The following is a 25810-nucleotide window of genomic DNA, read 5'->3' on the forward strand; positions in this document are numbered from 1 at the left end:
TATCTTTCAGACTTTTCACCAATGGCCTGATGTGCCATTTTAACATGTTGGGTGGTGGGCAGCAGGAGAAGAAGCCCTTCAGGAAAACACCCTTCTTTCCCCTAATTAACGGTAACATGAACAATTGTCTTTGCCAGTTGTTTGATTGTTCATATAATGTGTGTCTGACGTCCTTTATGTCCTTTATTCTGGAGTATACTTGGACATCTCTATTACAGATTATATTAGATTACTGTCACGTATGACCGATAACATTTGTCATTATTCTGATTGCAGAAATCGTTCGGAAGACATTTCCGGGAGCAACGGAGGGCCAGGTCAGCACAACAACTGCTGACTATTTCAAGCAGGCCCCGGCTCGAAGTGGTGGTGGAGGGTATAAAAAGGCAAAAGAGTAGACTGTTATGTCAGTCTACTCTTTTGCCTTTTTATATTTTGTCAAGGACCCCCAAATTGACACTCATTAGCCTGCGGACCCCCATTAGAAAATATATGCCAGGGACCCCCATAAGAAGATTTTTACCTGGACCTGGACCCCACTGCTGTTGATCGTTGATGCACTTTTTAAGCACTTTTTTTTTGCAGTATTCAGTCAGTTTGTACTTTGTTTTATTTATTATTTTTTACATATTGTGTATAAGTGCGTGCAATTGTGTTTCTAACTCAAATTTAAAAAAAATGTGTTCACACTTTTGTATGTTTTAATTGTTGAAAAATGTTTTGTGGTTGAAATTGCATTTGAAAGATCGTGATGGTTCAAAGTAAATCAATGTCTACATTATCTATTTATATCCAGCTTGTTAAAATATAAGAAAAAATCATTAGTGTTACACTGAAACATGTTTCAAATAATGGTCTCAAAATCCTGGGAATAAATGCATCAAGGTAAGATCTGTTTTGAAGATAACCTGTGTCAACATTACATTTTGAGGTGTTTAATCTACTTAATTTTGGTTTCATGTCAATTAGATTTTATTTTATATAATTCATTTGACTAGATATTGAAGTAAGTGTATAGACGTATAAAATACGTCTAGTCTATAATTGGTATAAAATTGGTATAATATGGCAAACGTCTAAAATATAGACGTCTAGGACTAGACGTTTGATAGTGGTTATTTAATGGTATAAGATTAGACCAGGTGTATAGACCTAGACGTGGTTTATCCGTCTATTAGACGTCTAAGCTAAAGCCTAGACCGCTAAAAAACTTTCATTTTTAGCCACTTTTCTACCTTTTTTTTAGCCTAGCCGTATAGTAGCTGAAAATACGTCTTTTAGACGTCTATTAGCCGGAAAAATGCTCAGTGGGCTCTGTGAACCAAATAACCGAATAAACATCTGTTAACCATCAAACTGCCTGGTCTGTGGCCCCACATGCTCTCATAGGCATGCATAGTGTAGGAGTGCACATAGCACCACTAGCCAGCCCGCCTTTACGAGTTCCAATATCTTTCAACCGGTATATTTGTGACCAGATTTGACTGAGGGACTGCCATTGTATTTTTTTCATGTCATATGAAAGCAGGGAATCGTATAGCTTCAAATGACAATGACATTGGTTGTTCAAGTTAAATTGATGTGTTGATGTTATTATGGTATTTACCATAGACAATATGCCAATAATGGAAAAACTGTTAAAATGACCATTGAGCACCTGCAACTGCACTGTTTAATATTTCATGAGGACTTGGTTTCAATAGGCTACATGAGCCCAATACATTTTACTGGGTTCTAACTGACCCAAAATGTGATTTGTTCATTATGATCAGTTTGAAAAGTAGAAATAAATGCCTCCTTCTTATAGCTTAATCTAATTAATCAGAGGCTTTGTAGTTAATTAATCTCGATTAATCGCATTTTAATCGCATATCAATATTCAACCCGAGAACAGTGAGAAACCTTTTTTTTTAAATGTTTTTTGGTATTCCAGTGAATAGTGACTATGGGATTCCACTCATTTTCAACATTTTACTGTCATTAATATACCTTAGAGTTGTTGTGGATATAATAAAGTCCCCCCCATTCTGTGTTGCCTAGAACTGGAGGTCTGAAAAAAATCAGTAACATTATGAAGTACATCTCAGTGACATCACAAAAATGTACTTCATAATGTTACTGTTTTTTTCAGACCTCCAGTTCTATAGGCAACACATAATGGGGGGACTTTATTATTTCCAGTGCACACAACTCCATAGAAAAATGTTGAAAATGAGTGGTATTCCCCTTTAAGCAATACAACTTTTTTTATCCCAACAGATAAACAAGAGCAGCAAGTGCCTATATAGTGTCTTCAGTGTGTATATGAATACTCAAATGTGCTTTACATGGCGGGGCATGAGAACAACTGTATTATGGGGGTAACATTTCACATGAGGTTGGGGCTGACCCACGCTTGCTACTTCGCATCGAGGACAGCTTGACAGCTTCGTGCTGTGGTGAAATCACCGCGTCTCCGGTGGTCTGTGAGACATGTTAAACTGAAGCAGCTAGCAAGCCTAGCATAGAAGCTAACGTTGCTCATAAATGGATCCTTTCCTTCTGACATTGCACACAGCCATGCCGCTATCCACGCGTCCATCCGATAGCTTTTACATCTAAATGTCCCATCCATGGAGCAAAAGCGATATAAGCGGCTTCTTCATTCGATTCATTTGGGTTTGGGCTTTCTGACGGAGCTGTAGCCTAGTGAACAACTGCTGCTGCTGCTGCTGCTGCTGCTCGCGTGCCGCAGCCTATTCAGTACTACTAGAAACGCACCCAGTGAGAAACGTTCCGCGGTGGAAAAAAAGGTGCGATTAAATGCGTTAATTTTTTTAACGCGTTAATTTTTCTGTAGTTAATTAATCTCAATTAACGCGTTAAAGTCCCGGCCCTAGCTTTTATAATTAAATATCGGCCGATATATCAATATGCTACTGATAATATTGTGCATCACTAATTGCTATGGGACATGCGAGTTGGACCTAGAATACTCTGACAAGCCTGACAATAAAGTGTCTGACAACAATACCAAGTAATGAATATAAGAAACAACAACGTACCTTTTTATTTTGTTACCTTTATTGAATACAACAATATATCATATTTTATGACATTGTATGGTGAGTTTAATATAACCTACTAAAGTTTAAAGAACCTATTCAGAGGCTTCTTTTCCCTGTGAAAAGAGTAATATACTTTTAGACCACATTCAACATTCATCTTTAGTTAAATCTAAGCAATGCTAATCAACATGTTGTGACATTAGTAGACTATTGCTCGATGCACTTACCTTGCCAGCGGCATGGTGGCTTTTAGCTCTCGTCTTGTTGACCTGGGCTTCAGCCATGTTGGCGCGCTCCTCGGCCTGCTCCAGCTCATGCTGGATCTTCCTGCACTTGGACAGATGCACGTTGGCCGCTTCCTCCTGGAATGTGACGGAGACAGGCGTGGAAACGTGGAAAAAAAAGTTCTCAGTCGCCACGACGGATTTCAGTCATTTGGATTCCATAGAAGCCATGCAGCGTGTCTTCTGTGAAAGCATGCTGTGTACTGAAAATAGCAGATCTGCAAGCTCACGACACGTCAAGCTCGTAGATCGGCTATTTACGGTCATTATCTATTTTAAGTTGAAAGAGTATTTGATGTGATCAAACTAGGAATAGGATACAAGTTTAGAAGCATCTTCCATTGACATGAATTGCCTCAGAAATGTCATAAAAGCAAAGAGGTTTAATGCCGCAAAATAAAATAAAAATAAAATGCTGTTATGGTTCCTTCCTACAAAAACACATAAGGCAAAATTTTCATATAATTCAAAATGGTGGGTGATCTAGAGGTCAGAGGTCAAAAGTAAGAGCATGAAACTTGTTCGGCATGAGGAGACGCATATGTGTATCGATGGTTCATTGCCGACGGTCAAACGGTTCATGAGCTATGCGTGGTCAAAGTTTGCATTTTCAATTGAGTGCTATAGCGCCACCCTTTGGCCAATGGTTGTGGTCTTTGCATCCTCACCGTTTGGCATGGCCCTCTACCATATTTCCAAATTTCGCAAATAAAAGACAGAACTGCTATTTTTGGCGGAAGGAGAAGAAAGAAAAACTAACAATAAAGGACCAAGTCCTTTCAGGACTGCTTGGTCCTTTAATAATAACATTTTTTTTAAACCAAGGCTTGTTTTGGTCCAGTATGTTAAAGTGAATGAGTGAATGTGCTATTTTTGTTTAATAATTAATGTTACATAGCATTGCATTCAGAGTTTTTTTGTTCAGTAACAGGGGTCTTCTTGTCTCTCCAGGTGTTATGTAGCCCTATATTGGATCACTCCAATATATGATTTTTCCGCCACCAGGCGGAGCCATCGAGTGGACTTACGGATGATTCCTGTGATAATACACAGGAAGTGATGTGTGGCGCATGCGTGCATGCGTTAAGTCTGAGCATGACACTGGCAGTGTTGATGTAGGAGTATAAATAGTAACACCTTAAATGCAGCTAAAATTATGATTTAAATAAATTAAACTTTTATGAATTTTAAATTCAGATTTTACGGGGGCCAGTTTCGAATTTCAGCCATCCGTAGGTGCCCTTTGAGAGCGGTTTTGAAGGATTCAAGGGATTTGCATGTCTTAATGACTGTTGGTAGGGCGTTCCACATTTTGGTGGCATAGGAGCGAAAATAATTTAGTCCCTTGTTTGTGCCGAATCTGGGTTGTACATGGTTCGTTGCACTCCCTCTGGTGTTGTGGGTGTGGACTTCGTTAACATTAAGGAAGTATCTAGACAGGTACATGGGTATCTTGGTGGTGTATCGAATCGTGTGGACCAGACCCATTGCAAGATGCTGTACTCTGTCGTCGACCCTAAGCCATTCCAGCCTGTCAAAGTGGGCAGGGGTGAGGTGGGTTCGGGGGGTGAGGCCAAGTAGGAGCCTGACCAGTTGGTTTTGGGAAGTCTGGAGCCTAGTTTTAAGGACCTTTGAGGTGCTGTGGTACCAGGAGGTGCATGCATAGTCAAATAAACCTTGTACAAGGGCTCCTGTTAAGGGCTTCAAGGTGTTTTTGTTGACCAGTGAGGAGATCCTGTAAAGGGTGGCCATTTTATCACCGGAAAGATTAGCCTCCAGGATGGAACCTAGGTAGGTAATTTCATCTTTACGTGTGATAACATTGTCACGCACTCTAACCAAGAAGCCATTTGCCTTGCTGAGATTACTATTAGAGCCAAAGAGAATGGATTCAGTTTTTCCCAGGTGTAAAGATAGCTTGTTATCAGCGAGTCAGGTGCAGATTCTACCGAGTTCAGAGCTGAGGGCCTTTTCAACTTGAAGTTTGTTCCTGTCCGAGACTAGCAGTGCCGAGTCATCTGCGAACAGGAACAAGTTGCAGTCACAAGCTGAAGTCAAACTGGGATGTAAACTGGGATGTAATACATACAAAATCATAACAATTATGCACTTGGTGACAAGTTTTTAAATTTTGGCATGGTGTTAGGTATGGGCATAAGGTTTTCAAAAACCATTGCAAACGAGTTGGGTTCGCCCCCTAGTGGTCCGTTTGCAATGAATCCTATGTTCATCATCATCATTTTTCGACCGTGGTCGAGATCATGGATTTCACAATATCACGCCAGACTTCCCGGTCCTTCATTACCATCCCCAGTTCCTGCTTACTGATGCCTGTGTCCCTAGCGATGACATCAGGGAACGACAGTTTTCTACCTCTGGTCTGCTTTGAGGCAGGACTCCAGAGAAGAAGGGCAGATATAACCTCATTGTCAGCTCTGTAGCAGTGGCCGGCAAGCTGTGTTCTTCTGGATCGGTGAAGAAACACGGGGAAGGTTGATTAGTCGATGGGAGGCTCTTCCAAGACATATTTTGCTCTCTCATTAGAAGGCGGGTGTAAGTGCCATTCAACCGTTTCTCTAGTTTCTTTGAAAGTGTCCATGTCTCGGAGCCATAGATTAGAATCAGCTCAACGGTCAACATATATCCTATGTTAAATAGGCCAGCATTGGATTAATTGCAAACAGACCACTAAGGGGCGAGCCCAACTTGTTTGCAATGGTTTTTGAAAACATTATGCCCATACCTAACATCATGCCAAATATCTAAAACTTGCCACCAAGTTCATAATTGATATGAGGTTTTACATTTTACATTTTAAATCCCAGCTTTATAGGCATTTTGCAGCTATCGTGGATGCAATCTTGAAAATGATGCCTTTCCAGAAGTTATTATTTCCTACATTTTTACTATGTTATTTAGCATACCCAATACTAATAGAATCCATTGAAACTGTTCTTTTATCAATTATTATGGTTCTTAACCATACTGGCCCATTTAATATTAGATTCATTGCAAACGGACCACTAGGGGGCGAGCCCAACTCGTTTGCGATGGTTTTTGAAAACCTTATGCCCATACCTAACACCATGCCAAAAATCAAAAACTTGTCACCAAGTGCATAATTGTTATGATTTTGTATGTATTAAATCCCAGTTTATAGGCATTTTAAGCTCACTGCAGCCCCCGTGGACGCCATCTTGAAAACGATGCCTTCCCAGAAGTTATTTTCCCCCAATTTCTGTGTAGGCCTATGTCATTTAGCATACCCAATACTAATAGAATCCATTGGAAAATCTATTTTATCAATTATTCTGATTTGTAACCATATACTGACCCATTTATTATTAGATTAATTGCAAACGGACCACTAGGGGGGCGAGCCCAACTCGGTTGTGATGGTTTTTGAAAACCTTATAACCATACCTACCACCATGCCAAAAATCTAAAACTTGTCACCAAGTGCACAATTTTAATGAATTGGGACCCAGCTAATACAAAAACTGACTATTTTAACAACAAATAAAAACTATAGACGAAAACGTTATGGGGTACTATAAGGGATCCAGTAGAAGTAATTAGGCATGTCATTTTATGCGTGGGTGTGTTGTCTCCCTCCGAAAATAGAATCTGCAATGCAAGCCCACAACGCGTCACATCGGGCCACGCTGTGAGCTTGTAGATTGGCTATTTTCAGCACAATGCCAAGTATAAGTCGACTAAAACTAGACTAAAACTAAAACACTTCAGATGACTAAAATGTAACTAAAACTAAATGGAATTTTATTCAAAATACTATGACTAAAACTATAATAATGTGCGGAAATCTTTGTTTTTCCTGACCTTATTACTTTACCTTTGGAGCTCTCCTCCATTTTTCTAAAGCTCTCCTCCATTTTTCTAAATTGCTTTCAACATACTTCTACAGTCTCCGAGTGTTGCTTTTGTTCAATGTTCAGTCACAGTGTGTAAAATAGATTATTCATACAATTTAGCACATTACTCTGCAAATAGAGTAGAATCTTATATTTGTGTGGAATGTAGGCTACATTGTACAATATGATGAAACAAAGCTTCATCATGTCATGATAAACCAGTATAAACCATCTGCTCCATGGATATGGAGTTATGTGTAAATATGTAGACATAATTGTCTCTTGTGCTATTTCTGCTATCTGGCATATAGGGCGCGTTCGGAGTTGTAAATACCAACCCTTGACAGCCCATTCATCCAAACAGAAAAGTCTAATCTGAATCTGATTGTATTAATTATAAATGACGTGAAACTCACTGCAGCTGCTGACCAAACTAATACATTGCCTTTTTTCTGTTTGTTTGTGTTTTTATTTATGTATTTAATTGAGTCATTCCACGAAACCGGTACGTTTTGCAGTCCCTATGACCTTTTAAGGTGTATTTTATCGATTGAGTCACCACATCTTATTTTTAAAAGCTTTTTTCATCAATTTAAATGTTCCCTTTAATATTGTGTAAATAGTACATGGATTTTATCTTCATATCAGAAATTATCTTGCTATCTTTCAGTAGACACCCCCTATTTTGTCATGTCCCCAATGGCCTTCGATGAAAGTGGACTTGAGATATGACTATTCAAAATGTACAAAAATCCATAAATTATGCCATTCACATGTACATCTATCGGTGCTTTATTGCTGGTCATGTTTAGTTTTTGAATAAATAGATGATTAATCATTAAAATAGCATTATATAGCTCTGTCCCCCAATCGCACTCAACCCCGTTACACAAGTAATTCTCCCCTCCAATCTCATGCATGCCATGTGGTCTCCATGGGGTTGACACAACCCCATTATAATTTTCAACCACGTTACTATATTATTCTATATAAAAATAAATACAAATATTAATTGAATGCCTGAGATGGGAAATTATGTTTTTCTGATAGCTAAAGATGTCCATAATATTGTGGGCTATTAAGAAAAGGCCAAATCGTGCCGGTTTTGTGAAATGACTCAATTATCTATTAATGTATTCCTATACATACTGTACTGTTTTATATATTTTCATGATATTGTATTTTGGTGTTTGTCTGTCTGTCTGTCTGTCTGTCTGTCTGTCTGTCTGTCTGTCTGTCTGAAATGGAAACAAGCTCCCAGCTCTCAGGGCTTTTATATAATTATTTTAGATAATTGGTTGTAGATCATTGATTTTAGATTATTGATTTTAGATTATTATTTTAGATTATTGTATAACTTCTGTACCTCTGTCCTTTCTTTCACAAACTGTTAATAAAGTATTCAACCCGTCCGTCCAGTTACACACCTCCTCCACCAGGGGGCGAAAGGAAGAGCCTTTGCATTGAGCAAACGGCCTGGAGGATCCATTGGTGCGCATGCGCTCGAAAGTTCGAAACACGTTGATCCGGAAACGGAAGTAAGTGCGTGTTGTTGTTGGCTCCGTTCTTTTGGCAAATCTAGAACTTCCTGTTTGAGAGCTAGCAAATTTAAGACATCCGGTTGCTTTCAGAATAAAAGCGTAGTTAATTAAATAATTATTACATTACATTATTAGTATTGTTATTACATTACAGTTATTGTGAAGACACACATTATGTTTCTGTGTAAAAATAAGTAATTAAATAACGTAAAAAAGTTATCTAAATGGATAAATGCCCAAGTCCATGCACTGGAGTGCCCAAGTCCATTCACTGGAGTGCATGGACTTTATAAAGTGGACACTGGACAAAAATCCCTGCTATGTATCGACTAGTGTGACATACGCACATGTCCGGGGAGACCTCCTCTACAACACCACACTGTCCGCTAAGCAGCAGAGGTGTAAAAATTTAATTGGCACACCATACAGCGAGGTGAAAGGTCAAAAAATATCCCATTTCCAGACTAAAGTCAACTAAAGTGGACACTGGACAAAAATCCCTGCTATGTATCGACTAGTGTGACATATGCACATGTCCGGGGAGACCTCCTCTACAACACCACACTGTCCGCTAAGCAGCAGAGGTGTAAAACAAAAATTGGCACGCCATACAGCGAGGTGAAACATAAAAAAATGTCCCATTTCCAGACTAAAGTCAACTAAAGTGGACACTGGACAAAAATCCCTGCTATGTATCGACTAGTGTGACATACGCACATGTCCGTGGAGACCTCCTCTACAACACCACACTGTCCGCTAAGCAGCAGAGGTGTAAAACAAAAATTGGCACGCCATACAGCGAGGTGAAACATAAAAAAATGTCCCATTTCCAGACTAAAGTCAACTAAAGTGGACACTGGACAAAAATCCCTGCTATGTATCGACTAGTGTGACATACGCACATGTCCGGGGAGACCTCCTCTACAACACCACACTGTCCGCTAAGCAGCAGAGGTGTAAAAATGTAATTGGCACACCATACAGCGAGGTGAAAGGTCAAAAAACATCCCATTTCCAGACTAAAGTCAACTAAAGTGGACACTGGACAAAAATCCATGCTATGTATCGACTAGTGTGACATACGCACATGTGGTGTTGTAGAGGAGGTCTCCCCGGACATGTGCGTATGTCACACTAGTCGATACATAGCAGGGATTTTTGTCCAGTGTCCACTTTAGTTGACTTTAGTCTGGAAATGGGAAAAAAAATTATGTTTCACCTCGCTGTATGGCGTGCCAATTTTTGTTTTACACCTCTGCTGCTTAGCGGACAGTGTGGTGTTGTAGAGGAGGTCTCCCCGGACATGTGCATATGTCACACTAGTCGATACATAGCAGGGATTTTTGTCCAGTGTCCACTTTATAAAGTCCATGCACTCCAGTGAATAGCATTTATCCATTTAGATAACTTTTTAATTACTTATCTTTACACAGAAACATTACTTATTACTTATTTTTACACAGAAACATAATGTGTGTCCTATAGCATCGTTTAAATGCTTAATTTATAGTTTTAATGTGCAAATTAATCTTTTTTTCGGGTACTCTTATTTTGAAGAGATCGTCCCCCGGAAGTCTTATATTTGCTAATTTAGATTTGCCAGAAAAACAGGGGAGGGGGTTTGGATGGATATGGCAAGAGAGAGCTAGGGCATATGAATTGGAGATGGCAGAATTCACTATGACCTCCCCAGTTAGTGATACCCCACCATGGCTGTTCCCAGAAGTTAAAGTGGACCTGACCATTATTGAAAATAAAAATGACTGGCAAGCAGAGGACATAGGAGCCCAATCCAACCTTTACCTCAGACAGAAGTACAGCAACTATTTGCACATATACACAGACGGATCTAAGAATGAGCAGCACAGGGTGGGAATAGGAGTGTTTATACCAGAGTTCAATGTCACTATAGCAAAGAGGATACCAGATCACTTGTCAGTATATACAGCAGAGGCGGTGGCAATCATCACTGGGTTACAATGGGTGGAGGAGGTTAGACCAGAGCGGGTGGTGGTGTGCACAGACTCACTAGCAGTGTTGAAAAGCCTGCAGTCCGAAAAGTCAGTGAGAGAGGACCTAGTTATTGAGATTAACCAGTACTTACTAGGACTACACAGAGGTGGCCTGGATATTCAGTTTTGCTGGGTGCCAGCTCATAAGGGGCTGGCAGGGAACGAGAGGGCGGACAAGCTTGCCAAAAGGGCAACACAGCAGGAAGTAGCAATACAAGTGTTACTAGGAAAGGGTGAAGGGAAAGCAATGGTCAAAAAGAAAGGGATGGAAATTTGGCAGAGAAGGTGGGACGAAGACCTGAAAGGACGAGGGTACTACAAGGTACAAAAAACAGTAGCCACTAAGGAGTATAATGAAAAGAATAGAAGTGAAGAAAAATGCATTACAAGGCTAAGGGTGGGCCACACTGGGTTAAACAGCACCCTCTTTACTATGGGTAAGGCAGAGAGCAACAAATGTGGAAGTTGTGGGGAAATAGAAAATGTTGAGCACGTTTTACTGAACTGTGATAGGTACATAGAGGAAAGAGCACAACTGAAGGACAAAGTTAATGATGCAGGACGGGAATGGGATTTGTCAGGGATTCTTGGAGCAGAGGGAAAGGGTGTAGCTATGGTGAGGAAGGCACTGTTTATATTTTTATACACTACAAACCTGAGTTGTAGGATCTAAGTAGCACTAGAAAATTGACATGATGTTACACACTCTTGTACAGTAGGTGGCGGTATGCACCTTTATGTTGGTTGCGATCCGCCAAAAAACGCAGAGAAGAAGAAGAAGAAGTGCCGTTGTTGTTGCGGTTAGCACTGCAACATGGAGTTTGTTAGCTTTTAGCTCTGGTTGTTTTTTATCGTGGTGCTGCTAAAACGACGTCTCATAATGGAGGTCAAAACGACTCAAATGGAGTCTGTACGGCTGAAGATACATGAACACATGACGTCGGTGGGAGAGGATATATTGTGTGTTTTGGACAAACAGCAGCAGAGTGGTGGTGCTGATGTTTGTTGTGTGAAGCTTGATGTCAGAGTGTTTGTGTTGGAGCGTCTCAGTTTGGCTGCTCAGGTTATGGTCAACCTCTTCCAGAGAGAGATGGAGACACTAGAAACTCTGCTGGAGAAACAAAACAAAGTGCTGGACATTGATGTTGATATGGACATCGATCTACACACTGCAGGTATGTGTGTTACACACACAGACACACACCAACACCACCAAACTACACACTGCAGGTTAGTAAACTCAGTTTAGCTACAGGTAGCATTAAGCTAGCTGAACCGAACTACATTTCCCAGTAGCTTCACGTTTTTCTTTATTGGTAAATCTTGTGTTCAGGTACATAAGAGTAAAACTTATTGTCGTCACCAATTGCGTGTGTGTGTGTGTGTGTGTGTGTGTGTGTTTTGATGTGCTCATCAGTGGTATGGCCGACTTGGTACTGTACAATTTACAATTACAATTTAGGCATTTAGCAGACGCTCTTAATCCAGAGCGATTTACATTAGGCAAGAACAAAAGTATGGGAATACATCACATATATAAAATGCATTTATCAAGAAACATGCGTAAGCTAAGAACGTAACTAGAACATATCTATATAATGACACTATACATATTAACTATGCTATACATATGTGAAATGAAATGAAATGAAATGATTACTATATTTACCCAGGGTATCTGGGCTAAGCTCAAGAACTTGTTTCCAGCCAGGCCCTGCTCATAGAACACATTTCATCGTAGTGGTTCAATGCCTTGTTCAAGGGCACTTCAGCGGTGGTAATTTTAATGTGTCGGACCGCTGATTCGAACTGGCGGCCTTCCGGTATCAAGACCGCTCCGCTATCTGTTCGGCCACCGCTGCCACATCATGTACTATGACTACATACAATGCAATTATTGTGCTGTCTACATGACATGCTATAAGTCTGTTTCAAATGCTATCTAAGTCTAAAAAGTGCTATCTAAGGGGGTAGGATAAGTGCTACCCCCTGTAGCTGGGGATATTGCTCATGTTATTTTAAAAGGCTTAAAAAGGCATCTATCAGGAACTATTAGGGGACTAACGAATACTGGACAACTCACCCCGGTGAGTTGTCTTCACTTTCTGACATGGCGGGGTGAGTTGTCTGTACTTTCCGCTGGGGCGAGTAGGGCGAGAAAGGACGGACAGCTCCCCCCGGTGAGTTGTCTGTACTTTCCGTGGCACCCATTACAGTAGGCCTAATTCAATTTCGGATCTAACTATCGGTTCCTACAGACATGCGCAGTCACGCGCTAATTATTTATTTATTTAACAGTAAAATCCGGTGAAACACTGTTGTACTCTCTATGCAGCATTTAGGGGGAGGGGGGAGGGGGGGGTCGTTTGTGGATAATGTTTGCGCTTCAAAGGCAGAGTCTCACAGCTGTACAAAGTTGCTAATTAAGACTGCACTCCCAACGCACGCATGATCAATCACAGTTCTAATAGGCCTACTTATACTGACTGGATTACATCTGAATAGCAAAGCAATATTGACCCCCCCCCCCCCCCCCCCCCCCCCCCCCCCAACAACGACGATGATGGCTACTGCTAGTTATACATTAGCATGTGAGAAATTACAAGTGACCTTATATAACCATTCAGCCATCTGGAGTAAATAAATTAGGAGGGGTTCAGGTAATATTAACATCTTTATGGACAATTTGCCAACACAGTTTTACAGTTTTTACAGTTTAACACACACACACACACACACACACACACACACACACACACACACACACACACACACACACAGCTGTTTTTCGAGACAAAAACTTTGTTTACAATGTTTCTATATTTAAATAAACTACATTACATTTGACCGTACATTTGACTCTTCTGTTTTATTCTTGTGAATATTCAGTAAAGTATTATTGTGCAATATTCAGTAAAGTATATAAAAGAGCTCAAAGGCTACATATTCAGTCAGACAACTCATCCCGAAAGTGAAGACATCTCACCCCTGGTGAGTTGTCCGGACTTTCGGGGTGAGATGTCCGGACAACTCACTTGGAGGGGCAAAAAGGGTGAGTTGTCTTGTTACCGGACTGAATATATTAGGGCATTTGAACATTGATGCTTGTCAGTCACAATGTGGGACAGGGTCTCATTTTGTAGGATGCTTGAAAAGTCTTAGAAATGAGGGACTGTCCCACGCAAAGGGAGACATCTGGTCTACGTTCTGTGAGGCCCTCACCGTTTCCATGTGAATCCTGAGTTCTACATGTTTCTCACTGTTCTATTATAGCAGCTGGGTTTACTTTTTATCATTGTTGCCGGGCAGAGAAACCTCCATAATTCAGAAGGAGCGAGTGCATTCTCCGACACCGGCAATCAGACGCGGGCGGCACTGCCGGAGGGAGGGGTGGCACCTCCCTGGGAAGGTGGGGGGATTAGTGGAGTTCCGCGGCAGTCTTGGTTTGTTTCGTGGCCGACGTCGCAACTGCCGACAACAGTCACGGCTCACGATATGCGTTGCCAGTTAAAAATCACCCGTGTCTTCCCTGTGAGGTTAGGGTTTGGGTGTCGGCGTTGCTGGTTAAAACTCACCCATGGCTCCCGAAACAGCCGTGTCTTCCCTGTGAGGTTAGGGTTTGGGTGAAATGAATTGAATTTTGTCTGGTTCAGTTTTATACAGGAGGTGTTTATAAAGTTTAATATGATAAATATATTATACTCCTTTCATTACACATGATCAGCGGCAGCCTTTTTATGAAAGTTGTTAATATCACATCAAATTCCTTATTAAATTATTATTATTATTATTTATTATATTTTATATTATTCCAGACCAGTGTGTGGAGTCCAGTCTGCAGGTGAAGATCAGTTATCCAGCCACGACTGTTTCTATTAAACAGGAACCTGAATACCACCTTACACAGGAACCTGAAGACCACCTTAAACAGGAACCTGAATACCACCTTACACAGGAACCTGAATACCACCTTACACAGGAACCTGAAGACCACCTGGATCTCAGTAAGTTTAAATTACTCAGTCTTTATTTGTTTTATTGGTGAAAGTGGGTCGGTACTGAGGGTGTAAAGATGAACCGATATCACCCGGTTATCGATTTTAGCATTAACAATGTGACTACATTGATCGTATTATGAATGGGACGACGGTTCGGCAGTAAAAGTATGAATGGGTTCACTGAAGCTTTGCAGTTAATTCTACTTCAGTATTAACTAACTAACTAAGACTCACTGACCTAACATTCAGCTCGTCTCACATCTTCTATGAGAACCTTCACCTTCACCTATCCCGTAACCCCGGAGGGTCGTTGGGGCACCACAGACGATCTGCTGACCAGCTCTCTCCATCCCTCTCTGTCCTCGGCAGCTCTCATTGCCTCACTGAGTTTCAAGTGTGTCCATTCTCCGATGTTATCTTCCCATCTTTTCTTTTGTCTCCCTCTTCTCCTGCCACCTCGTACAGTGCCTTGCAGGATGGTCTTTGCAAGGCCTGAGGATCTGGTGATGTGTCCATACCACCTCAGTTTACGCTTGATGACAGTGGTCAGAAGGTCATCATGTGGGCCGATGGCTTGGCTGATCTTTTGCCGTACTTCCTCGTTTGTGACATGTTGGGTGTAGGAGATACCCATGAGTCTTCTGTAGCATCTCATCTCCATGCTCTGTATCCTCCTCTGTAGCTCAGCTGTAAGGGTCCAAGTTTCACAAGCATAAAGAAGGATTGACATGACAAGTGATCGCAGTAGTCTCACCTTTGATGCCAGACTGATGTTTTTGTCTTTCCATATGGGCTTGAGTTTTGCCAGGGCAGCAGTTGTTTGCGCAATTCTGGCAAGGACTTCCCGTTTGGATCCTTCATCGGACACGATTGCTCCAAGATATTTGAAACTGGAGACCGTGTCCAGTGACTGTCCGTTTACTTGGATGTCTGAGCGTATGCCGCTGACGTTGTTGGTCATCATTTTTGTTTTTTCTGCATGGATTTCCATTCCATAGGCTCGGGAAGTGATGTCCAGCCTTTCCACTAGGCTGGCATGTTCGTTTTCTTCTCCGGCAAGCCCATCAATGTCATCCGCAAAGCGGAGGTTGGTGATTGGTCTGCCTCCAATACTGACAGTTCCTTCATGGTCTGCCAGGGCATCCGTCATGATACGCTCCAGAAAAATGTTAAAGATAATGGGTGAGAGAAGGCATCCTTGGCGCACTCCAATTGTTGTCCTGAACCAGTCTCCGATAGCTCCGTTGTAGATAACTGCGCTGGTAGCTTTGTTGTACAGATGTTGAATGACATTGACAAGGTTAGGACTGATGTTATACTTCCTCATGGTCGCCCACAGCGCAGCATGCCATACCCGGTTTCAGGCTTTCTTGAAGTCTATGAACACGTGGTAAAGGTGTTGTTGATGCTGCAGATATCTCTCGCAGATAATCCTCAGGTTGAATATCTGTTCTGTGGTGTTCTGTAGTGTTCTATGAGAACACTACAATGTAAACAAACGGCCATACAGCACAAAGCGCAGTCAGCGCACCATCAAAGTTCAATTTAGGAAAATGTGGCCAAAGAGTAATCTGTTGATACTTTTTCCAGCCACTACTCCGCACTGAGGTACAAGATCCAAACCTTTTATAGAGTCTTTGTATTTTTCTAGACTTTCTGCACATTCTTGTGTGTAAAGAGGAGGTCTCACCTGAAGAGGAGAGGAGCTCCAGTCTGGTCCAGGAGGAACCACAACCTCCACAGATTAAGGAACAAGAGGAGCTACTTCAAAGACCAGAAGAAGCTGGTGGGTCAATGACTGTTTTCAAATACGCAATAAAAATACTGCTTAACTAAATACTGCTTAAAGAAATACTTTTACATTTTGAAATACATTTTAAGTAGGGCTGTCAAATGATTAAACATTTTAACCAGATTAATCTGAGTTTATAAATATATTAATCACGATTAATCAGCATTCAAACTATTATGCCATGTTTTACTAGCTCACGATACCACACACGTTGAGCAGCTTGTAGATCTGGTATTTGTGTTACTTCTTGACTTTTTTCAATATAATTTTCAATTTCACCTGATGTTTACATACTATAGATAGATAGATAGATAGATAGATAGATAGATAGATCTTTATTGTCATTGCTTGCACGAAACAATGCAAGTTGAGCTTCACCACTGGCATACAAATAAACGCACTGTAATACATAATACCCAAAGTGCAACGTAATAGTGCAGTGTAATAATAATAGAGTTCAGCAATGCAAAGTTTAATGCATAGTCCAAGTCCAGTACAATAATACTATAGAGGAGGGTCAGGGATGGGGTAGGCGGGGGGCAGGTTGTTCATTCAGCACCCTGGCAGCCTGTGGGTAGAGGCTGTTGGTCAGTCTGCTGGTTCTGGACCGGATAGATCGGTATCTCCTACCAGAGGGCAGACGTTGGATAAGATGGTGTGCTGGGTGGAACTGGTCCTGTAGGATGTTATTGGCACAGCGTAGGCAGCGGGAGGTGAAGACTGTGGAGATCTCTGGGAGGCTGGTCCCAATGATCCTCCCTGCAGCCTTGACCACTCTGTGGAGGCCCTCCTTCTCTGCCCTGGTGCAGCTGGAAAACCACACCAGTTGGTGAGCACACTCTACTGCACAGTGGTAGAAGTTGATCAACAGTCTCTGTGGGAGTTTTGCCCATCTAAGTTTCCTTAGAAAGAAAAAGAGTTGCTGTGCATTCCCCACAGCAGAGGTGATGGTGGTCCTCCAGGACAGGTCGTCGGCCACAGTCACGCCCAGAAACGTAAAGTTAGAAACCCTCTCCACCTCCTCATTTCCGATGGAGAATGGCTGAGATGTCCGGAGACCTGCAGAAATCAATGTTGTTAGCGTTGTGGACATTGCCTGCCAATATAAATGTGTGTTTGGACACTGATGTGGACACTGGGAGGCAGAAATGCTGCTACTCTGTCATATCTATTTCATATCGATTTCAGGATCATTAATCTGTTATCAAGCTGATTGGCTGTTTATGCAACGACAAAATACTGCTTTAGTTTCTAGATGTGCTTTCATTTTGTTCTTTCATTTTTAAGTGGTGCAGCCACTCCAATGCACAGCAATGTGTGTCCCTGACTCCCTGGCTGGGTCTGTCTGTCCGTCCAAGCACGGAAATAACATTATAGCGTTTGTTGACTACCAAGTGTCACTGTTGCGCAGCCTAACACACACACACACACACACCAGGGAGGGCGGCTTGTACAGTACAGTACTACAGCACGAGTACAGTACAGCGCCACTCTGTTCAGACGGGTCTGATTTTATATATATTTGGTTAAGTCAATCATTCTGGTTCATAATATAAATCAATTTAGTCTGGTTCAGTTTTCTACAGGAGTGTTATGCTGTTTATAACACATGAACAACCTTATTATTAAAGTTGTTACTAATGTCACCTTCATTCCAGACCAGTGTGTGGAGTCCAGTCTGCAGGTGAAGATCAGTTCTCCAGCCACAACTTTTTGTCTTTATTTGTTTTATTGGTGAAAGTGGGTCGGTACTGAGAGTGTAAAGATGAACCGATATGAATCGGTTATCGATTTTAGCATTAACAATGTGAATGCGTTGATGCATTAACCCCTGCTTTGATCAAAATGTATTATGAATGGGACGCCGGTTCGGCAGTAAAAGTATTAATGGGTTCACATAAGCTTTCCAGTTAATTCTACTTCAGTGCCAGTAAGACGCCTGAGGGCGAGAAGCGACCTCAGGTCACGTGCACGCATCCACCTGGGTGACAGCAGATTGCTGGGCGAGCACTGGCACTTTGGCATCTAAAGATCTTAATTTTCGGGCCTGTTAAGAACTCTAGTTTTCGCTGGCTGCCGGGCGTGGCTGCACTAATAACTTTGGGGCAGGCCCATCTAGAGTTTAAATGGACAGGTATCGGTCATAAGGGAGACATCGAAGAGGAAGGATCATGTAGGATCAACATATGGCATGTCAGAACAGGTCAGCTCCATATATAGAGATCTTAGGGTTTGAGGTCAGATGTAGAGTTGCTGGCCAATATTGATGACATCAGGGATCTCCATTTACAGTATGGGCTTAATATTGATGAAATCAGGGATCTCCATCCCTGATGATGTCATGTGATGTAATGTGCTCCATCCCTGATGTCACGTGCTCCATCCCTGATGATGTCATGTGATGTCACACGCTCTCTCACCCCTACCACCATATATAACTGATGGGAAATGTGCGATTCCATAGTTAACACCTTGAGGGCCTTGGCTTAACCCATTAGCCGCCAGAGATCTGTCAAAATAGGTAGTTCTAATGCCAGGGATTAGGGGCAAATTCCAATACTTTTAGAATTTATAGAATATTCTCTGGTGGGGCTATAAGGACGCGGAATATCTCAAAAGAAGAAGTATAATGTCTGCTTTCATAGAAAAAATAAACTGAGTTGATAACTATGTTCTGTTATGTAGGTATCAACACTTGAATACATTGTGGTTTCACAAAAAACATGGCCCTGAAAACACTATTCTGAGATAAATTCAGTTGAAGTTTTGTAGTTAGCTAGGCTAGGTTCTATTATGGCTACATACACATGCCATATAAAGATAATTTTGTCTACTTTAATGTAGAAAAGAGAAATCTATTCCATTATGTTCCATTGTGTAAATATTAGCCTCTGAATGCAGCATGGTATTTCAGCGAGTGACAGGTCTGTGACACCGAATTATTTTTGACATCTTATAACTTCACAATGGTAAATGCTAGAGACTCACTTTATTTTTGTATCCAAGTGGACATCCTAATCTTTCATTTGAGATATGGTATGTTCACGTAGTCCCAGCAGATGATGTTCTGTGGATGCATTCGCAGAAATCAGTTTATGACATAACAGTTTTGGGAAATATACATCCATCACATCCATTCTGTTAGGACTTTGTGAACATGCTATATCTTAGCAGACAGGTTAGAATGTCTACTGTAATCCCAAAAAAAAGTGAGTTTCTACCATGCTCCATTATGTAATTCACAGTTGAATACCGCTTCGTCCAATCAATAACATGGGAATAGTGAATAGAATAGACAGCACTGTGATCTGACAGTGACCCTTTTTTATTTTAGCCACATCACACATCACACTTCAACTACTGTACTATATACATACTTACATTCAAATTGATAATTTATTATTTATTACTGTAGCATACTGTACTGTACCATACTGTGCGGTTCTGTGCAATAATGTACCGTACTGTGCCATACTGTACTGTACCATACTGTACTGTGCCATACTGTACTGTACCGTACTGTGCCATACTGTACTGTGCCATAATGCACTGTACTGTACTGTACTGTGCCATACTGTACTGTGCCATAGTGTACTGTACTGTACTGTACTGTACTGTACTGTACTGTACTGTACTGTACTGTACCAGACTGCACTGCTGCGGCCTGTATTTATACAGTACCAACAATACAGCATGGAAACCCCAATGATCCCCATATAAATACAATAAATAAATAAAAGAATATATGGAAATACAATAAATAATATATATGGGCTGTGGCCTGTATTTATACTGTACCAACAATACAGCAAAGAATATATGGAAATACAATAAATAATATAAATAATATATTGGCTGCAGCCTGTATTTATACAGTACCAACAATACAGCATGGAATTGTGGAATCCAACCCCAATGATCCCCAAATACATACAATAAATAAAATAAAATATGGAAACAGATGACTAAAACAAAATCTGCAGTCAAAACAACACTGGGTCAAAATCAACACTGTCTGTGTGTGTGTGTGTGACGGGGGGGGGGGGGGGGGGGACAAAAAACAGTTTAGTCTACATGAAAGTCCTGGTAGTTTGCTTTGGTGTGGTACCACAAGTCACAGAGGCCTCTGCACAAGGGGACCTGGCTGCACTGGAACCGTGTGGATCTGCGGCGCTTCCCCTGTCTCATGTGTACCCTGCAAGCCTTTTGTGGGTATTTCTTGTTTTTTGTCACTGGTATGTGAAGTAGCTGATGGAGCCGTTTGTTGCCATCCAGCCTGGAAGGTGGTCATAGTGTGGTGCCCTCGGGCAGTATTGGTACTGGGGCCCGGGCTCATCCTCTTCTCCTTCCTCCTCTCCTTCTTCATCTTCTCCTTCATCTTCCCACTCTCCTTCCCCGTCTCCTTCCTCTTCCCCCGGTCCTTCCCCTTCTCCTTCCTCTTCCCCTTCCTCTTCCTCACTCCTGTTCTCTCTCAGGGTGGTCCACGACGTCACCACATTCAGAATTAACCCATACAGGGCTTTCTTGCTGGCCGGGTTCTTCACCTTGTAAAGGACAAAGGCGTTGAACATCAAAATCTGAAGCAGATACATCACAAATGTCTTTGTCCACTTGCAGGTCCTCCTTACAAAAAAATAGTAGGCCAGGTTCTGGTCCAATTTATCTACCCCGTTCATGCAGAGGTTGTATTCTGCTACGCACACTGGCTTTGTTGTTGCCACCCTGTCTCTCTGGCCTGCCTGCTTCTCCAGGACCTCTACCATTCCGTGCTGGTGGAATGTAGTGACCATTTTCACCACCCTCTTGTCACGCCATGCCACCACCATGACATCGTCATCATGGCGCATGACCGTTTCCCCCATCTTCAACATGGCCGGTGTCAAGACTGTGATAGCCTCTGGTTCCCCTCTCCATTTCCTCAAAGTGCCACAGGTGTGGATCTGCAGACCCAGGAGCACTTTACAGAGGCGCACCGAGTTATAATAGTTGTCCATCCAGAGCCGGTAACCGAAACCGGTCAACCCTTCCAGCAGGAAGACAACTACCTCCTGAATCAAAGGTACGTCACGAGGCCCAGTAAGAGCTACAACAGGCCCGCCACTGTATGGCTTCATGGCCCAACAATACCCTGTCCTGCTGTCGGCCAAAATGTATGACTTGATGCCAAATTGAATGGGTTTCAGAGGGTTGTAAACTTTAAACCCCAGCCTACCACGCCAGAGAAGCGTCCCCTCATCAATACTGATGTCCTTTTCTGGCATGAACATCTCCTTGAACCTTTCCAGAAGGTAGTCAAGGACAGGGCGGATCTTACACAATTTGTCATTTGGTGCCAGATTGGTATTGTCCGCAAAGTGCAGGTTGCTCCAGATGAGTTGGAACCTGTTCCTGGACATGGTCTTGTTGAAATATGGGGTGGCTGTTGGCTCATCTGTTGCCCAGTAAAGTTCCAGTTCTGGCTTCTGTACCAGACCTGTCAGAAAAAGCAGCCCAAAGAAACGCTTCAGTTCCATGACTTCGACTGGTACCCATGCGTGGTGTCTGGAATGTGGCCGGTCTGTCGGGGTTCTCTGTTCAGCATATAGGTTGGTCTCTATACACATGTGTGTGAGCAGCTCATTTGTTAGCAACAGGTCCAGGAAGTCGGCAGGGTTGTCCGACTGGAGCTCAGCAGCAGCACCACGAGGCCCGGGAGTGGCAGTGAAGGGGAGGATCTTTGGATGCCAGTCCGTCGTCTGGTCAGACCAAACTGTCTCTGACAGGCCTATAAATGATAGAAATACATTATTTTACCATAAAATCGAGTGGTGCAACTATACTTTTATTGTTAGTTTCTTTGAGGGTCCCCGGGGGGTCCCCAGGGCATCCAGACCCCCAGGAATGCGCCCGAGGTGCCGGCCCGGTTCCGGCGAGCCGCCCCATGTCCGAAACGGTTGAGAAATGACAGAGTTACCGTGTGGGGGTCCCCGGGGGGCCCGTGGGGGTCCCCGGAACATCCAGACCCCAGGGACACACCCGGGGTGGCGGCCCGGTTCCGGCGAGCCGCCCCATGTCCGAAACGGTTGAGAAATGACAGAGTTACCGTGTGGGGGTCCCCGGAACATCCAGACCCCAGGGACACGCCCAGGGTGCCGGCCCGGTTCCGGCGAGCCGCCCCATGTCCGAAACGGTTGAGAAATGACAGAGTTACCGTGTGGGGGTCCCCGGGGGGCCCGCGGGGGTCCCCGGAACATCCAGACCCCAGGGACACACCCGGGGTGGCGGCCCGGTTCCGGCGAGCCACCCTGTGTCCAAAACGGTTGAGAAATGACAGTTACCGTGTGGGGGCCCGCGGGGGTCCCCGGAACATCCAGACCCCCAGGAACGCGCCCAGGGTGCCGGCCCGGTTCCGGCGAGCCGCCCCATGTCCGAAACGGTTGAGAAATGACAGTTACCGTGTGGGGGTCCCCGGGGGGCCCCGGAACATCCAGACCCCAGGGACACGCCCGGGGTGGCGGCCCGGTTCCGGCGAGCCACCCTGTGTCCAAAACGGTTGAGAAATGACAGAGTTACCATGTGGGGGTCCCCGGGGTTTCCCTGGGGGTCCCCGGAACATCCAGACCCCCAGGAATGCGCCCAGGGTGCCGGCCCGGTTCCGGCGAGCCGCCCCGTGTCCAAAACGGTTGAGAAATGACAGAGTTACCGTGTGGGGGTCCCCAGGGGGGGTCCCTCTACTGTTCTGTTCTGTACTGTACTGTCACTGTACTGTCACACCCGAAATCATGTAATGGCTGATAAAAACTCAGCTTCCCATCATGCACCTGTGCACAGTGTGAAGCTCAACAGCTGGTTGTGACAGACATAGGGACACACATTGCTGTTCCTTGGAGTGGCTGCACCACTCAAAAATATATATTTTTTTATTTGTGTGCTAAATGTGTGATGAGCAGAAAAGGTTCTTACGTTTCTTACTGCCTTTACGGCGAACAGGTGGGACTGCAGTAGAAGGTTTGGTGGACAACTGAACTGGCTTGTTACCACCTGGAATTATAGAAATACATTTTTTGTGTGGTAAATGTTTGACTGTATTCTGTGCCGTTTACATTTCTGACTAATAGACTAATAGAATCTTACCTGCACAGGTAAGACACCCAAAGAAGAGGCCGACACAGCGCGACGCCCCGTCACGCACGGCCTTCTATTAAACAAGCTCTCCCCCTCACGTCTTGTTTTACGGCCCGTCGCAGAATTCCAAAATGGCGGATCGGAATATCACTTGTGGAATATTTTGGACAGAAAGTAGCTCATAACATGTCTACGGGGGATTTTTATGAAAAACAAGCTTTAAAGATTGAAAGAGCAAAATTCAAGCTTGGACTACAGCTGCAATGTTGGTGAGTTTAACGTTGTTTAAGACCAGCAGATCGCAAACGCAAAATGATGAGTGGGGAGTCAATGGAGGGTATTGCAACTCTAGATTCATCCCATTGTAAAAAAATCTAGAGTTGCAAATTGCGGCTAGATGAGTGAGAACTTTCTCAAGCTAAATGAGGATAAGACAGAAGTTCTCATAATCGGATCTAGTGAGCAGAAATAATCAATAATAAGCAGACTTGGCTACCTGACTGTAGAAAGTAACAGTACAGTAAATAACTTGGGGGTCATTATTGATTCTGAATTGAATTTTAATTCACACATTAATCATGTTACCAAGATCGCCTTTTTTCATCTTAGAAATATTGCACGAATCAGAGCCTATTTGTCATTGGTCGATGCAAAAACGCTAATCCACGCCTTTGTTTTTTCTCGGCTTGATTACTGCAATGCACTTTTTTCTGGACTGCCGATTGATTGATTGATTGAAGAATTTATTAACAGTTTGCAGAATTACAGTACATTTCAAGCACAAACTCAATACAAAGGCTGTTAACTGTGAGTGGACGACCCAATTAAGCATTACACTTGTTTCCAATAGGGTCCACCATGTTCAAATCATCAAAACATTTAGAGACGTACAAATAGACACTTCTATAGACAGAACAGGAATTCATCATAAAGGAGGTAAAAAGGGAAAAGAAACATATACAGTGAGGGAAAAAAAGGGGTGGGCGGTGGGGGGGATTCACGTTCAGCTCCGTTAATTTGTTTGTTTTCCTTGGAGGAGCTGCGTTTGGTCCCCAAGTCGGCTCCGTGGCCGTACCTTGAGTTGGCTGTGTGGCCGTGACCGTCACGTGTGTTGTCCTTGCGATGGGTCCCCAAGTCGGCTCAGTGGCCATACCTTGAGTTGGCTGTGTGGCCGCGACCGTCTCTTGTGTTGTCCTTGCGTTCGTGTTTGAGGGATTCCGATTTTACAGGGGCAGTTTCGAATTGCAGCCGTCCGTAGGTGCCCTTTGAGAGCGGTTTTGAAGGAGTCAAGGGATTCGCATGTCTTAATGACAGTTGGTAGGGCGTTCCACATTTTGGTGGCATAGGAGCGAAAATAATTTAGTCCCTTGTTTGTGCCGAATCTGGGTTGTACATGGTTCGTTGCACTCCCTCTGGTGTTGTGGGTGTGGACTTCGTTAACATTAAGGAAGTATCTAGACAGGTACATGGGTATCTTGGTGGTGTATCGAATCTTGTGGACCAGACCCATTGCAAGATTCTGTACTCTGTCGTCGACCCTAAGCCATTCCAGCCTGTCGAAGTGGGCAGGGGTGAGGTGGGTTCGGGGGGCTAGGTCAAGTAGGAGCCTGACCAGCTTGTTTTGGGAAGTCTGGAGCCTGGTTTTAACCCTTAGAAGGTGAAAGACGCCAATTGGCGTCTTCATCAGAATTCCGTAAATGATCAATGACGCCAATTGGCGTCTTCGTGGTTTTTGATTAATCTAAACATATTAATATGCTCCGAAGCGCTGTTTAAATTCCTGAGCTTATATTCCAACTACATTACCCAGAAAACCTGTGTCACGTGACACACGTGTACGTGTTGCCATTGGAAGCTGGTCCCACCCCCTGTAAACAGTGGGGGCAGAGGGAGTCTTCATAGTTTTCATTGTTTTGCCTGTTTTGCCGTCTCGCCCGAGCGATTTTCTAGCAGAAAAAGTTGAAAGCAGTACTATTTATTTGAGCGAGTTTTGTGGTAGTAGTATTGATCCATACGCGTCCCAGTCGCCTTCTCCAGGCGGAGTAGCCCTGGTCCAGTGCTTACAGCGAGACTCGCTGCTCCCTCCCTCCTTTTTTCATTGTCTCCCCATCGTCGTCCGATGAGCTATACCGGGAAACCATTGAAGAAGACGATCAACCC

The 25810-nt window shown here is 43.1% G+C and overlaps 1 protein-coding gene across 1 annotated transcript in view; it reads left to right on the plus strand.

The window, feature by feature from the left end:
* LOC306917981 (uncharacterized protein) overlaps nucleotides 1-18284 on the plus strand; it is a gene marked incomplete at its 3' end in the record, with an annotated part of 68952 nt that extends 50668 nt beyond the window's left edge. Inside the window, exons 6-8 of the mRNA XM_079530881.1 lie at nucleotides 14572-14760; nucleotides 16406-16540; nucleotides 18205-18284. Coding sequence (XP_079387007.1) covers nucleotides 14572-14760; nucleotides 16406-16540; nucleotides 18205-18284 — 404 coding nt within the window. The remainder of the gene's footprint in view (nucleotides 1-14571; nucleotides 14761-16405; nucleotides 16541-18204) is intronic.
* Between the last annotated feature and the right edge of the window lie 7526 nt (nucleotides 18285-25810).

The sequence above is a fragment of the Electrona antarctica genome (genome assembly GCF_951216825.1).
Source record: "Electrona antarctica genome assembly, contig: scaffold_40, whole genome shotgun sequence".
Taxonomy (NCBI): domain Eukaryota; kingdom Metazoa; phylum Chordata; class Actinopteri; order Myctophiformes; family Myctophidae; genus Electrona; species Electrona antarctica.